This window comes from Vidua chalybeata, chromosome 13, assembly GCF_026979565.1.
Source record: "Vidua chalybeata isolate OUT-0048 chromosome 13, bVidCha1 merged haplotype, whole genome shotgun sequence".
Lineage (NCBI taxonomy): Eukaryota > Metazoa > Chordata > Aves > Passeriformes > Viduidae > Vidua > Vidua chalybeata.
This window is the reverse complement of record NC_071542.1, coordinates 11,140,710-11,153,975: the sequence shown is the minus strand read 5'-3', so window position 1 is coordinate 11,153,975 and position 13,266 is coordinate 11,140,710. Positions and strand designations below refer to the sequence as shown.

The window sequence follows — 13,266 nt, the reverse complement described above, 5'->3', positions numbered from 1 at the left end:
GTGACTCATCCGTTCCTCCCCTCACCACTGTGTTTTCTTTTCTTCTCCTGTAGGTGCAAAGAACAGTTTTACCTTTTATGTTTTTTGAAACTCAGATGTTTAGCTATGTAATTTTAGTTGTTTGCATTAACATTTTTTCATCTACTTGTTTTTTTTTTTTTTTAAAAAGCAAGTGCTATAATACTTCTAAGGCTAGAATTTTGCTCACCCTTGCTGTGACTGTATGGTGTGTGTGAGAATGTTTATAAAATCAATTAAATATACATGAATAGCACATTCAATACAGTAACTGTCACAAGTTTTATTGGTGTGAAATCTAGTTTGAGTAGGTTGTCCCCTTGTTTTTAATCACCTCTATATAGTTCAATGTTAACTGTCAAGTTGGACTACCCACACCTCTTAGCTCTGATGAGGCTGTCTTTATGCCATTTAAATTTTTACAGCATTTTCTACTATTCCCATAGGATTAGAATCACTTAGTGTTTACTGCAGGTCTAGCTTTGAGAGCTTCCTAGGCTGCAGAATCCCATATATATATATATATATATATATAAAACTATGGAGTGATACAAAGACACTGTTTAAAACAAGTCACTGCCTTCATGGTATCTTTGGATTTAGTTAAAAAATATTTTAAAATCAACAAACAATTTATTCACATAATGTTTCTAATACATTGTGCTGCAACATTCAGACCCCAGCTGAGGGGTTTATATATGAGGTTTATACACCACACCTATGCTTTATATGGAGTAGCTGCTGCCTGGGAGGTTTTGTAGCCAAAATGCAGAGCATAGAAGAGGAAAACAGGGCAGAGAAGCAGAGTTTTACAGATGGAAGCTGAGACACAAAAGCATTAAATGTGATTTGTAGCTGAGCATGTAACATGCATGTCTGGTTCTATTTCTGAAAACATCCTTTTCACTTTCTTTTTAGTTCTGGAAGAATGACTGGAACTGTGGGAACTGTGGCAAAATTGTCTTTTTAGAATTTTAAAGTAGCTTTAAGAGTTCTTGTCTTCAGAAGTGCTCAGAATATGAGCAACTAGTAAAACAGCTATATCTGAAATAAGTAGCCTGGTGCCAGGAAGTAGCAGGGATAGGAAGGCAAGAACAGTAAAAACAGTATCAGGTTTAAAAAAAAACATTTTTAGGTCAGTAGTAAGAATATGTCCAATGCAGGTGTGGAGAGAAAGAAGATTAGGCTTAGCTTTTATTATCAAGCACTAAATCCATTTTGTCTCTAAAAACTAAAATCCTACTGGGTGGAGTCTAAAGAGCTTCTTCAATTGGATTTGCCCAGATTGCAGGATATGTAATAAACAGTGATTTGTTTATTGTCCCTTGGGTCTGTCCACCTTACTTAAGGACTTAAGCTGTGCCAGTGTAATAAGGCAGCTGCTTAACTGCTTCCAGATTCTGCATTCTGCCAGCTTGTTCTGTGATGGGGAAGTCCCTGGAGTCTGTGGAGGAAGAAATTTGTTTTGATGTTGGGTTTTTTTTATTTGATTGGTTTTGGTTTTTGTTTCCCACCCTCCAGACTGTTATGTGGCCATAAAGTCACTTGACCAGCAGTCAAATCTCAACAGTTACTCTGCTTTGCAGGATACATGGGGAAACAGCCATGAAAGAGTTCTTTAGCTCAGCCATGCTCCTTCCCTTCATTACCGGCACTGTAACAACATCTCTCCACTCCCATTTGCTCTTAGAACATAAAAAAAAATAAATTACTCCTTCTGATGGAAGTATCCTCTGAGCCACAAGCTGGAAGAAATAGGATTTGCCCATGTTGGCAATTTAAGGTAAAGCTCCTTTTCATTCTTACAGGAGTTTAGCTGGGGTTTAGAGGAGCATATGTGTACCCCAGGCTTGATGCTCCCTCAGCTCACTTCAGAGCCTGTGTTTCAAGTGTGTGGCTTGTAAATGAGTAATATGAGCTTGATCTGAGGAGAACGTGTGTCCCCACAGAGCTCTTGCACTAAACAGATCTAAACTCCAGAGGTTTTCTATGCTGTATTTAAATGCTCATACCATTAAAACCACTGAAGCAGTATTCTTAAATGTACTTTGGTTTAGGTCTCTGTGGCCTTCATAAATCAAGATGATATGATGACTGGAAAGCAGGCCTTTGCTGTGGAAAAAATAATTTTCTTGATACGTAAAAAAGAATATGTAATCATTTGGGGCTGGTTGCTTTTGGCAATTATTACTGTAATTTTATTTTTTCTTAAGCACATTTTCAATAGAAAAATGTATAATTTCAAATATTTCTTCAGAAACAAACTTCAGGCATGACTTTGGACAAAAAGCATCCACTTTCTGATCATGCTAAACCTGGCCAAAAGCTGCGTGAAATGTCTTACAATATAGTTGGGCTTTCAACTTTTACCTCAGCAGTACTTTTATTAATGAAGCAAAATTTGAATTATACAATATACAGCAAAACTCCCAAAATAAAAGGGAGTCCAAACTTTTGGGGGGGGGGGGGGAAGCCAGCTGCTGATGTATGATTTGATTTAAAAAGGCATCTCTGTGTTAGGATAAAGACAACATTAATTTGTTTTCATGCTAGTCACAAATAACACAGAAGTTATGCATTGAAGATGGTGATATGATTTCTTCTGTTGTGTGTTTATTAGACTTGGAGTAAAACATAGGTACTAGCAACTTCCACCATCTCTTGTAATAAATGTGCATTTTAGCAGGGCAGGGTACTTAGGGGCGAGCTGTACAGAAAAAACACTTTGGCGTTGCTGTTCCACACAAGCAAATGAGGACTGACAACCACTAAGTGCAGTCCAGGCTTTCTGAAGAAAAATATAGGCCATGGTAAACCCAAAAATACATTCCAGCCTGCAGGGCCTAATCGAAAAATAAGCTTCTTGAGAGGCAAGATTATTGTGCACCACCACAGCAGAGTTGCCATTGACTCTCCTGGCAATCCTGGAGCCACTGGACTCGCTTTTGATCTCTAGATTTACCTCTGTGTGTCTGGAATCAGGCTGCATTTTTCCTAGGTGCTTTCAGGGAAACTTGATCTGCCCTATAATCTTGCTTAGCTTCTGGGCATTAGAGCATCAGCGCTGTGCATAATTCAGCAGGGTTATGTAGCTCTCTTCTAACATTCAGGGACAAGGGGACAGATTATAGCAATTTTTCCTGATGGGTAAACGAAAGGCAAAGGAGATGCAGTTTTGCCAAACTGCTCCCAAGGTGGTCAGCACCTGTGGGAGGGAGCATTCCTGTTTTCCTTCCTTCTTGCTTGATGTTCATACTCCTCTTGTTTGAGTGTTCGAGAAGGTGTGACAGCACAGTTGGACCAGCCAGAAAAATTGCCTGGTGTTGTGTAATTCAGAGATTTTTGTTTTACCTAAGGAGTATGGGTAATGGCAGATAAAGCCTTCTCTTTAATTTGATACAGAAAGCTTTTCCCTTCCAACATCTCAGTATGAAGCAAATGTGGACATGTTTTTAGTTAAGCAGAATATTTATTAGCAAATGAATAGTATGAGTTTAAATATATTCAAATGTATAACTGCTGCAATATATTAAAATATATTTAAACAGTAGGTACAATATCTTCCTTGTTGCAGGAGTTGCATGTTGATTATATCACAAACGGCATTTAAGATATAATTTGTTGAAATCTCTACTAGAGCTTCTTGAAAGTAGTTCAGCTTCTAACTAACCTTTCAAAGCACATCTGCACACTTCTGTTCCCAGCTGCAAAGACAGAATAAAATGGAGTTTGAATAGCACTGAAAACTTGTAAAACTGGATCTCAAAAATCACAGTGAGATTTTTTTTTTTTTTTACTGTGCATGTTCTTTTGCATTTGAGTTTCTAGGGGCTTAGCTGTGGTTTTTAAAGCCTTTATCATTTTTAAAATGCTAGTCAAGAAATTGTACAAAAGCTATTCATTTTTCTTAGTTATTTGCCACAGTACCTGTAATTTAGCATGATTATTCTTCAGTATCAATTAACAAGCCATGCAAAATCACTGTATGTGTTCAGGAATGGATTTAGAACTGCTGCAAAGCCCTATTCAGAACTTTGCATTCACACTCTTGGTAACATGGCAGTCATTTTTTAATACATAACACTTACCTTTGTTTTATTCATGATAATAATGTTGTCTGAGCAAATGTCAGATGGAAGAGATCTCCTAAAGTCAGATTCCAGACACTGAATTTTAATGTTTACTCTGCAATCTCCAGCATAGTTAAACAATTGTGCTTGAAGTTGCAAATATTAAAGTTACCCAGCTTCAGTTTTATCACCTGTAACACACTGTAATGCACAAACTGTAATTGCACAAACTGTAATTGCAGGCAATACTCAACTGGTTTTGTTTAGCTTGACAGAGACAGTAAACTGGACTTTTTCATAAATACAATTAATCTAAGTGGAAAATTAGGTACTATATTTTCAATTTTATATATCATTCTGTCTGGTGCATGTATTTAGCAATGTATTCATCTCCTCCCACCTCTCCAAATTAGACTCTTGACATAATTGTTCCAAGGAAAAGTTTTATAAATAATACAAACTCTTAAGGTTATGTTGAGAGCTCTGCTGGTAAGGCATATGGGAATTATGCATATAAAAACACAAGCTGCGAAGTCGCACTGGCCTGTCTCTCTCCTGATCTCAATAAGGAACTCTGAATAAGAGAACCAAGATGAGGAAATGTGTGGTTCTATTTCATAACTTCCACCTAGAGCATCCTCATCTATCTCTTCTACAGTTCACCCACAATGCTGAAGGTTGGATTTGCCATTTTCTGGAATACTACACCCCCTGGCATTTTTTGGCATGCTTTGCTGCACAGCCAGCAAAGTGGGATTCATAATGCTGTCATGAAGACAAGGAGAGAGTTGGAAAAGAATTTGGGGAGACCTTAGACCACCTTCTTTAGAAGAGGAATGTCCCTCTCTTTTCTTCCTAAGAGACTTTAGAGTACCTCCAGGGGCTACAAAAGAGCTGGAGAGGGACTTTAACAAAGACATGTAGTGACAGGACAATGGGGAATGGCTTCAAATGGGAAGAGGGCAGCTTTAGATGATACTAGGAAGAAATTCTTTCCTGCAAGGGTGGTGAGACACTGGCACACATTGCCCAGAGAAGCTGTGCATGCCCCATCCACTGTGGAAGTGTTCAAGGTCAAGTTGGATGGGACTGAGCAACCTGTCTAGTGGAAGATAAGGCAGGGGTTGAAACGAAATGATCTTTGAGATCCCTTCCCACCCACTAGGACTCGTTATTCACTAGCTGAAAGATAATCAAAATAATAAAATAGTTATTGAGCTTGAGGAAAGGCAACAGATGAAACAGATCTGTTCTTTCTGCTGGGTTTCATTTCAACCTGTGATGCTACTCCAGATGGTGTGGAAGAACATCCTGGCACAGCCTGACTTCCTGGCAGTGTCAGGCTCTTTGCAGGAAGAGATGCACTCCCTTCTTGGAGGGGAAGCCTGGGGTATTTGGCACTTTGCACATGATTCTCAATTAAATGGGAATTTCATCAAGGGTACCGACTTGCAGGCTCTCTACAGAGCAGATGTAAGAACTTTGCATGATCTTGTATTTCTCCCTTTGTAAAGGCTTCACTATATTAATGAGGGCTCAAAGGAGTGCATTTCATCCACTAGAACTCCTTAGAGGAAAAACCTCTTTTGAAAAGACTTCTAACTGAATTTGAGGTAAATACTTCAGGGAGTAGGATATTAGAACCTGTATCAGAGCTAACAGTATTATATGAAAAGCAGACAACAAATACTTAGCAGGTAGGTGAAGACACTTGTGTACCACAGCCTATGTAAAAGCTACATAGAGTAACTGTTTCTATGTAAACACACCCTTTAGCTCTTAAAAACAGCTGATGAGCTGAGGGACTCTGCTTTTGACTTCTGTACTTTGTCTTTTAATCAAGATGCGCTTATTTGCACTCCTTATCACATAATGCCATGACTTTTACAGCAGTCAGCAGGGATGGGGCCCTGTTTCTGCACAGCAGCTGAAGAAAATGTCAAGTACAAAGACAGGTGCTGCTCCCTTGATACAAATTAGCTGATCATGTAAGTGGGGAAACAGGGAACTGACCTTCTTAGAGCAAAATGGGGATAGTGGATTAACACTCTAGACTTCTAATTAATCACAATGTGTCTCATCCTTCTGATTGCAGCTGAGTAGGCCAATCTTCTAACTTAAGCCCACAGCTGTCCATATTAGCAGTTAGCTGTCAGTCCAGCTCCTTGTTCAGCTGTTGGTTGAGGAGACAATGTTGCAATCCTGAATGTGTCAGAAATAGATTTCAGAAATGCTCAGAAACATCCTTACATGTGAACTATACTTTTATTGTGTGAATACTTAAAAAAACCCCATAAATCTTAAATTCTAAGAACTGAGTAACACTTCGCACTGTTTATGCTACTTTTCCATACAGAAAAAAGTACAGACCAGTACTGATCATAGTTCTTTTTTTCTATAACATGCACAAAGTATTTCATACAAACTACAATAGCATCGAAGTTTTACAGCTTTGCTGAAATGGGAGTTCCAAAATTTATTACGCACACACCGAATTTGTTTGAAGATGACACAGATTAATCTAAGTTTGATATTATTTCTCAGGTAAAACTTCTATATCACTGAACTGCTACAAGAAGATAGATATTTACTTATCTTTTATCCAACTTTTAGACCATGTTTTAAGAGGAATACTTCAAATGCATTGAAGCCACTGAGTCAACAGACACTATGCTGATCCCATAAAACATTTCAGTAATAGGATATCGCTCTTCTCAGTTTTAGGGCATCTGAAACCAAACTGAGCTTCTCACTGTCAAAAGCCAAACTAAAAAAAAATCTCTCCACAGAAAGTATGTTAGTTTCAAAAAGAGCTATCTTAAGGCAATGTGCCACTGCTACAGGCTGCATACAAACCACAGCTATCCTGCCCTTCCCTCACCTGTTTTGGTTTCTAAAATGTAACAGAGAAATCTCAGTGATGGAAGAAAATACGTGCACAATACATATTCAGACAAAAGAAGGAGTTAAAAATTTAATCTAAAATCTACAGAGTCTAAACAAACCCCATATAATATGCTTTTACTATTAATAAAGGGAGTTCCCTTTTTCATTTCACACTACATAAAAACAGCACTGCACTGTAACACTGATTCTTCAGTTATCTATAAAACAGTGGAAAAAATAAGAAAACTAAAATCTAACTGAATGTGTTACATAGCATCACTGGATTTTCAAGCCACAAGGATATCAGTAGGGATGGTAACGAGGCCCCGGGTTGTAGGAGTTGTAGCCATATTGTCCGTAGTGGGATGAGTAGGATTGTCCTTGCCTGTGCTGCTGGTAGTTGTTACCCCAGCCTCTGTCTGGCCTCTGATTAGATCTGTAGTCACCTTGCCAGTTGTATCTGTCTCCTCTAAAATATCTGCCATCTTGAAACCTGCAATGAGAAGACAGATCAAAGGCTGACATAAATTATATCAAGGCTAAAAAAGTGAATTATAATGAACTCTTATATTTGGCAGTTTTCATGAAAACTGTCATGTAACTGTTAATACACTCAAATACTTATAGGACAAACTCATGAAAACATACCTACAGTCATCTGAGATCACTCATTAATTTCTTACTCAATACAGTATTTGGACAGTCTGTTTCCTAACACAAAGTATTCCCAGGCATTAGGTGAACTTCTGGAAGTTTTAAGACCGATTCAAACATACCATAAATCTAAAAATCAACCCCAAGGCACATCTGTAGTGCATCAAAGCCAGGTTCCATCCAGCAACTTCAAGGTTGAAAGCTTTGGCAAAGCAGGCTTCAGTACAGCACTAAGTCTTAGCACTAACAGCACTGAATCCTGGAATTTGAATATGCCCTAGAATACTACTGCTAAAATACTGCTACTTTATCAGTGGTATTTAGCCATTGTTCAGTCTCAATTTTGTCTTAAATTTGAGACTCAGTCTCAATTTTTGTCTTTCAGCCCTATCTCAATTCCTATCAAGGCTTGAGCTGCCTCATAGTCATTTTGTTTGCAAATGGTGTGGTGCAGACAGACAACATTTGCAAAAAGTTGACTTTGTGACCATAGTGTAGGTGTAAGAGTTCACCAGTTCAAAGAACCAAGAAGTTTTTAAGAACATCTTAAACTATTGCCTGTTTTTATCTGTGATTCTGTGTTTTACTTAATGACGAGCTTCAAAGGTGAGAAAAAGTTACAATGTTGTCCTCCTTTTCCTCAGATAAGGCACAAATCCTGTTGAGATATTTAGCTAAGGAGTTTTCCCAGCTGTTGGCTGGACTGAGTTTAACTACTTTATATTAACGGCTGATGTTACTATTCCTAAATGTACTATATGCTATAATTGTTGTTTTTCAGTCACTCAAAAATCTGTCCAAAATTCAGTAAAAAGCTGCAATTACATCTTGAAGAAATAATTCAAAGTATTTTGCTTAGGCAGGTAACATTGTACTTGCCAGACAGATTGGATGATTGATTTTACAGTCACTTCTACTGAATAAAAGAATTACAGACTAATCTTTAAAAATACAGCAAATATTTAGCTTACAAATGAAATGCTTTCTGGACAGCTAGTAACAGATAATCACACTAGCAGCTTGTTCCTTTGCACATCTTCCTGCCAGTTATCATCCAACATAAGACAGGCTGCTTAGTTTTGCAGAAGTTTCATCTTTCCCCTCTGGAAAAATGGTTCTGGCTGAGCAATAACAAACCCCAGGGCAATGGGTTCAGTGGTTCCAGCTCATTCTTTACTGAAAAGCAAATAATTTAATTCTTTTATACGCAATGCAAAAACTTTGCCAGTCAATACAGAGAAATATAAAACCTCATTACTTTTCAGAGAAGACTATTCCCTCTTAAACATAGTTACGTACATATGACAAGGAAATACTTCACTGAACAGAACAGACTCCAATACTTCTGAAATCAATTATCATTTAACTGCACTTTTGAAATGACCACAATTAAAAAGAAAAACCAGTACCGATCTCTGTTTCTCTGGTTGCCACCAGATCTGTTTCTCCATTCTTCAACTATAGGAGGGGGATCTGCAGGGCGTTTTAGGTATTCTTGGTATTCTTCATCGTCCGATGTGAATCGATGAGCAAACATCATTTCATAATTTGGAGGCATGTCAGCCAAGGAAGTCATTCTGAAAACTTTAAACATGAACACAACAAAAGAGGCTTTAGCAATGTATGAAGCCTCTTGTTATAACAGCTACCAAAATCCAGGTAGTGAAATTGATGGACAAGTTACGCTCAGATTAACACAGCTGTTGGGTTTTGGGAAGACAGCATAGATACCTCACAGGAAAAAGGACTTCAGAACATGCTCTCCATCTACTCCTGACAACGACTTTTGACAGGAAAACAATTCCTACAATCAACTTGAAAAGTTTGCTAAGGTAGAATATCATGCAAAGCCTATTGATACACATAATCATCAAGACAGGCAAAATAATCAGATTTATTCACAGTAATTTATGTGCTAATAACTTGATTCAGGGAAAGGTCAGCACCTAAGAGGATGCTAAATTACCTCATAATATGCCTATCTGATGGGATTTGTGTTTAAGGCCTTAGTTTCCTTATTTTTGTATACGTGCATTTGCCATTCACGTGTTGGTGTTACGGGGTAATGTCCATCAGCAAAATATGCTCTTAATAGCAAATCAGAAAGGCTCTAAGCCCACTGTTTTAACGAGCCCCACATAATTTAGAGCATTTACAGTATCTGGACTCCCAGAATAAGCTCTTCTGCTGTCTCCTGAAGATTTGCTGGCAGGACCCCAAGGGCTAAAATATACAAAATATACACCAGTCTGGGGCTTCTGCCCGCTGCACCCACGGGGCTCGGGTCGGTGCGGTGTTCTCGGGGAATCCGTGCGGCGCTCCTGCGGCCCCGTTCCCCTGCAGCACCCTCAGACATTGGTGTCTGCTGCCGCAGAGCCCCGGGCAGCCTTCCCCCGCCAGGGACACAGCGCACACCGCCCTGAGGCAGGTGTAGGAGTTATCCCTGCAGGAATAACTCATCCTCCTTTCCTTTGCCAGGAGCTAAGCTCGTTAGTTTTTTATTACCGGCTATCTCTAAGGAACTTCGCTCCTCAAGTCTATGGCAGTCGAGGTGAGGGCGGCGGGGGTAGCACTGCCCTGGGGACCCGTCGCTACAGCTTCTCCTGAGCAGCTGGAGGTGCTCCCCTCCATAAACAACAGTTTATCCTGTTAATATCATATTCATCCCGGGGGGGGCCCGTACCGGGGACACCCGGCACCCCCCTGCACCCGAGGCCAAGCAAAGAGCGACGGAGGGGGCTGGCTGCCCCCGGGGCGCTCCGCCGGAGCCCCCTCCCCTCACGGCGGGCCGGACAGAGCTGGGGGGGCCGGGGGGTCGCTCCCTGTCCCTCCTCCTTCACAGCCTCCCTCCTTCCCCCGCATCCGCCCCGCCGCCCCTCACCGCGCCTCAGCCGCCGGAGCTGCCGCCGCGATCCCGCCTCTTCCGGGGCGGGACAGGGAACACCGGGGAGGGACAGGGACCACCGGGGCGGGACAGGGGATTCTGGGCCGGGACAGGGGGCACCGGGGCGGGACACGGCACACCGGGGCGGAACAGGGGATTCTGGGCCGGGACAGGGGACACCGGGGCGGGACACGGCACACCGGGGCGGGCGGAGCGGGCAGGGGTGGAACCAGCGATTCCCTCCGGTAAGGGCTGGATGCAAAGCGCGTTGGCAGGAGGAGCATTGAGCCTTGCGTGGCGCTGTCCTTCGCTGCCACGCGGGTGTTAAGGAGGTGACACCTGAAATGTTTGGGTTTTAACCGAAAGGTGCAAATGAAAAAGGTGAAGTCAGCATGGCGTCAGTGGCTGTCTATAATGCCATTTAAGTGTATTTCTGGTATAAAAAAGCTTCGGGATGTGTTGACTGCTACGTGAGGAAGGTAAGATGACGTGAAGCTTTTTGGCAGTCAAATAACTCCGTGTAAACCAAAATAATTCTGTGCTGGCGCCTGCTCCAGCAACACATTTACGCTGCCACCCAGTGCTGCAGATAGCAGTCAGTCTTGTCACCCTTCATACAGATGAAGTTACGTGTGAGCCTCAGAACTTCAGGCTTGTCACCTTTAATACAGATGAGGTTAGGGCTGGTGGCATCAAGACCTTCCTGCAGCAGAAATGGTATCGGTGTCCATGGTCCCCAGTTTGCCTTGTTCCCACAGCGCCGATGTCTTTGCAGTGCTAACTTCCACAACACTTAAGCTGTGGCAAGCACACTTCTCTCTCTCTCAGGATTTTTTATTGAGGTGCACAGAGAGAAATGAAAGAGAAAACAATTTCTATTTCTGCTCCTTGCTTTTCTCTTGTGGAATGTGTTTGGAGAATTGTTTACCCAGAGTGAGCTCTTGGTTGGACCATGGTGGATTGTTTGGGCCTGAGAGCCAGTCGGAGCCACCTGTGTCTGGGCTCTGGAGAACAGGGTCACGAGTTGGGAGTTAGTTAGATATGATAGTTAGAGAAAGTAGCATGTAGTATTTAGTATCCTCTTTTATATAGCATATTAATGTATTATAACATAATTATAATAAAGAAATCATTCAGCCTTCTGAAATGGAGTTAGACATCATCATTCTTCCCATTGGGTTCGCTGACATCTACAACACTTAAGCCAGTGATTTTTAAACGGTGTCTTGTGCTGTGTATAATAAATGGTTTGTTTTTGTTTTTTTAAAGGGCACTTTCAGACAGCAATGGTTTTCTACAAGTTCTGCTAGAGATTCTGTTGCTCGTGGGCACTAGCAAAGCATAGAGACTAATAATCAGGTAGATCACTTGAAACAAAATACCCCAGCAACAGCAATAGCAGTATCCAACTCTCCAAAAATATTAGAACGAATAAGTGCCCTTTGTTTGATATAAACAGCAATAATGACAATCTGCTCTCCTGTGAGATCTACAGCAGGTGTGTATTGTCACTTGCAGAACAGGAGACGATGACCTCAATCCAAATAGCATAATGCAAACACCTTAGCCTGGACAGCTAGTTCTGAGCCAAACAAATTGTCATTGAGGCTGAAAAATAATATCTTTTCACTTAGGTTTTTCCCTTATAATCCTTCTCCTACTGACTGCCTCTTTGAAATAGGCAGAAGTAAGTTGGGTTTTATTTCTTCTCCAGACATGCTTCATTTTCATCACTGGATATTGCAGTTTCAGGTGTGTCTACAGAGGATTTCATGCATAAAAGAGATGATTCTTAATAGAAGGTACACACTTCTTTATTTTTGAGGCTCTAGTCTGCTGTTTCATGGGTGACATTTCTCATTAAAAGATCAAACTTAATATTAAACCTTTAATTATAGACTGAAGTCATCCATACATGTCCATAATTTAGGCATAAATATAAGTTCTGTTGAAGGCATAGGCCCCTTGTAATCCTATAAGCAGTATATTTCACAAATTACAGTATTGGAAAGGTGCTCTCATCAGCACATTTTGCATAGAAAAACACTTGCAGGGAATGGCTAAACCAGTGTGGCACACAATTATATATAATATACATTTATACATGATACTTTTGCTTTAGTTCTTTTTTGTCACAAGTCTCTATGACTGCTTTGGGTTATATCAAGAAGGAGATCATGATCCAAGCAATATCCTAAGATTTCTCATAGATGTTATTCTGAAATTCAAACTGCATATAAAAAACCTGAAGTGACAGATGATTTTTAAAGGAATAAAGGCACTCAGAAATGAGTATTGTCACCGAGTAGAACTTTCAACACCCACTAAATGCCTCACATAGCACATACCTACAAACTAGGTACCTAAGTGCTTAAAAGGTCAAGCTCCAAGTGTTGTCAAGACAGAGAAATTGATAATCCACTCTTGCAATCTTTCTGCTCACTTCAAGGCTCTCTGGGTAATTAATGTGTTTTTGTGTGAACACGATCTCATAATCAGCATTTCTGAAGTCTACTGCAGTGTGATAAAGCCTCAAAGGCTTTGCTTTTTTCCTGTAGATTTCATAATGTTAAATAATGTGCTGTTAGACAAAGTCTTATCTTCTAAATTTTTAACTAAGACTTTTTCCTTGTAGCCTATTGGAAATTAATTAAGCTTTTTTAGAATGGATCTTCCTGGCTGAACAAAGGAGTATGTGCTAAAACTAGCCAAGTCTTGTTTGCCTTGAAACAATGGAAAATGACAGGGGGTTTT

The 13,266-nt window shown here is 40.4% G+C and overlaps 1 protein-coding gene across 3 annotated transcripts; it reads right to left on the bottom strand.

Moving 5' to 3' along the window:
• Nucleotides 1–6,334: 6,334 nt before the first annotated feature.
• RAMAC (RNA guanine-7 methyltransferase activating subunit) lies at nucleotides 6,335–10,612 on the bottom strand. 3 transcript variants are annotated; one of them, XM_053955183.1, is made up of 3 exons: nucleotides 10,510–10,612; nucleotides 9,038–9,212; nucleotides 6,335–7,467 (listed from the first exon to the last, which is right to left on the bottom strand). In XM_053955183.1, the coding sequence occupies exons 2-3, from the start codon at nucleotides 9,202–9,204 to the stop codon at nucleotides 7,278–7,280; spliced, it is 357 nt and encodes a 118-aa protein (XP_053811158.1). In that variant the 5' UTR covers nucleotides 9,205–9,212; nucleotides 10,510–10,612; the 3' UTR covers nucleotides 6,335–7,277. The 3 variants fall into 3 exon arrangements, with proteins under 3 accessions (XP_053811158.1, XP_053811159.1, XP_053811157.1); XM_053955184.1 differs by lacking the exon at nucleotides 10,510–10,612 and adding an exon at nucleotides 10,134–10,441; XM_053955182.1 differs by lacking the exon at nucleotides 10,510–10,612 and having other exon boundaries at nucleotides 9,038–9,222.
• Between the last annotated feature and the right edge of the window lie 2,654 nt (nucleotides 10,613–13,266).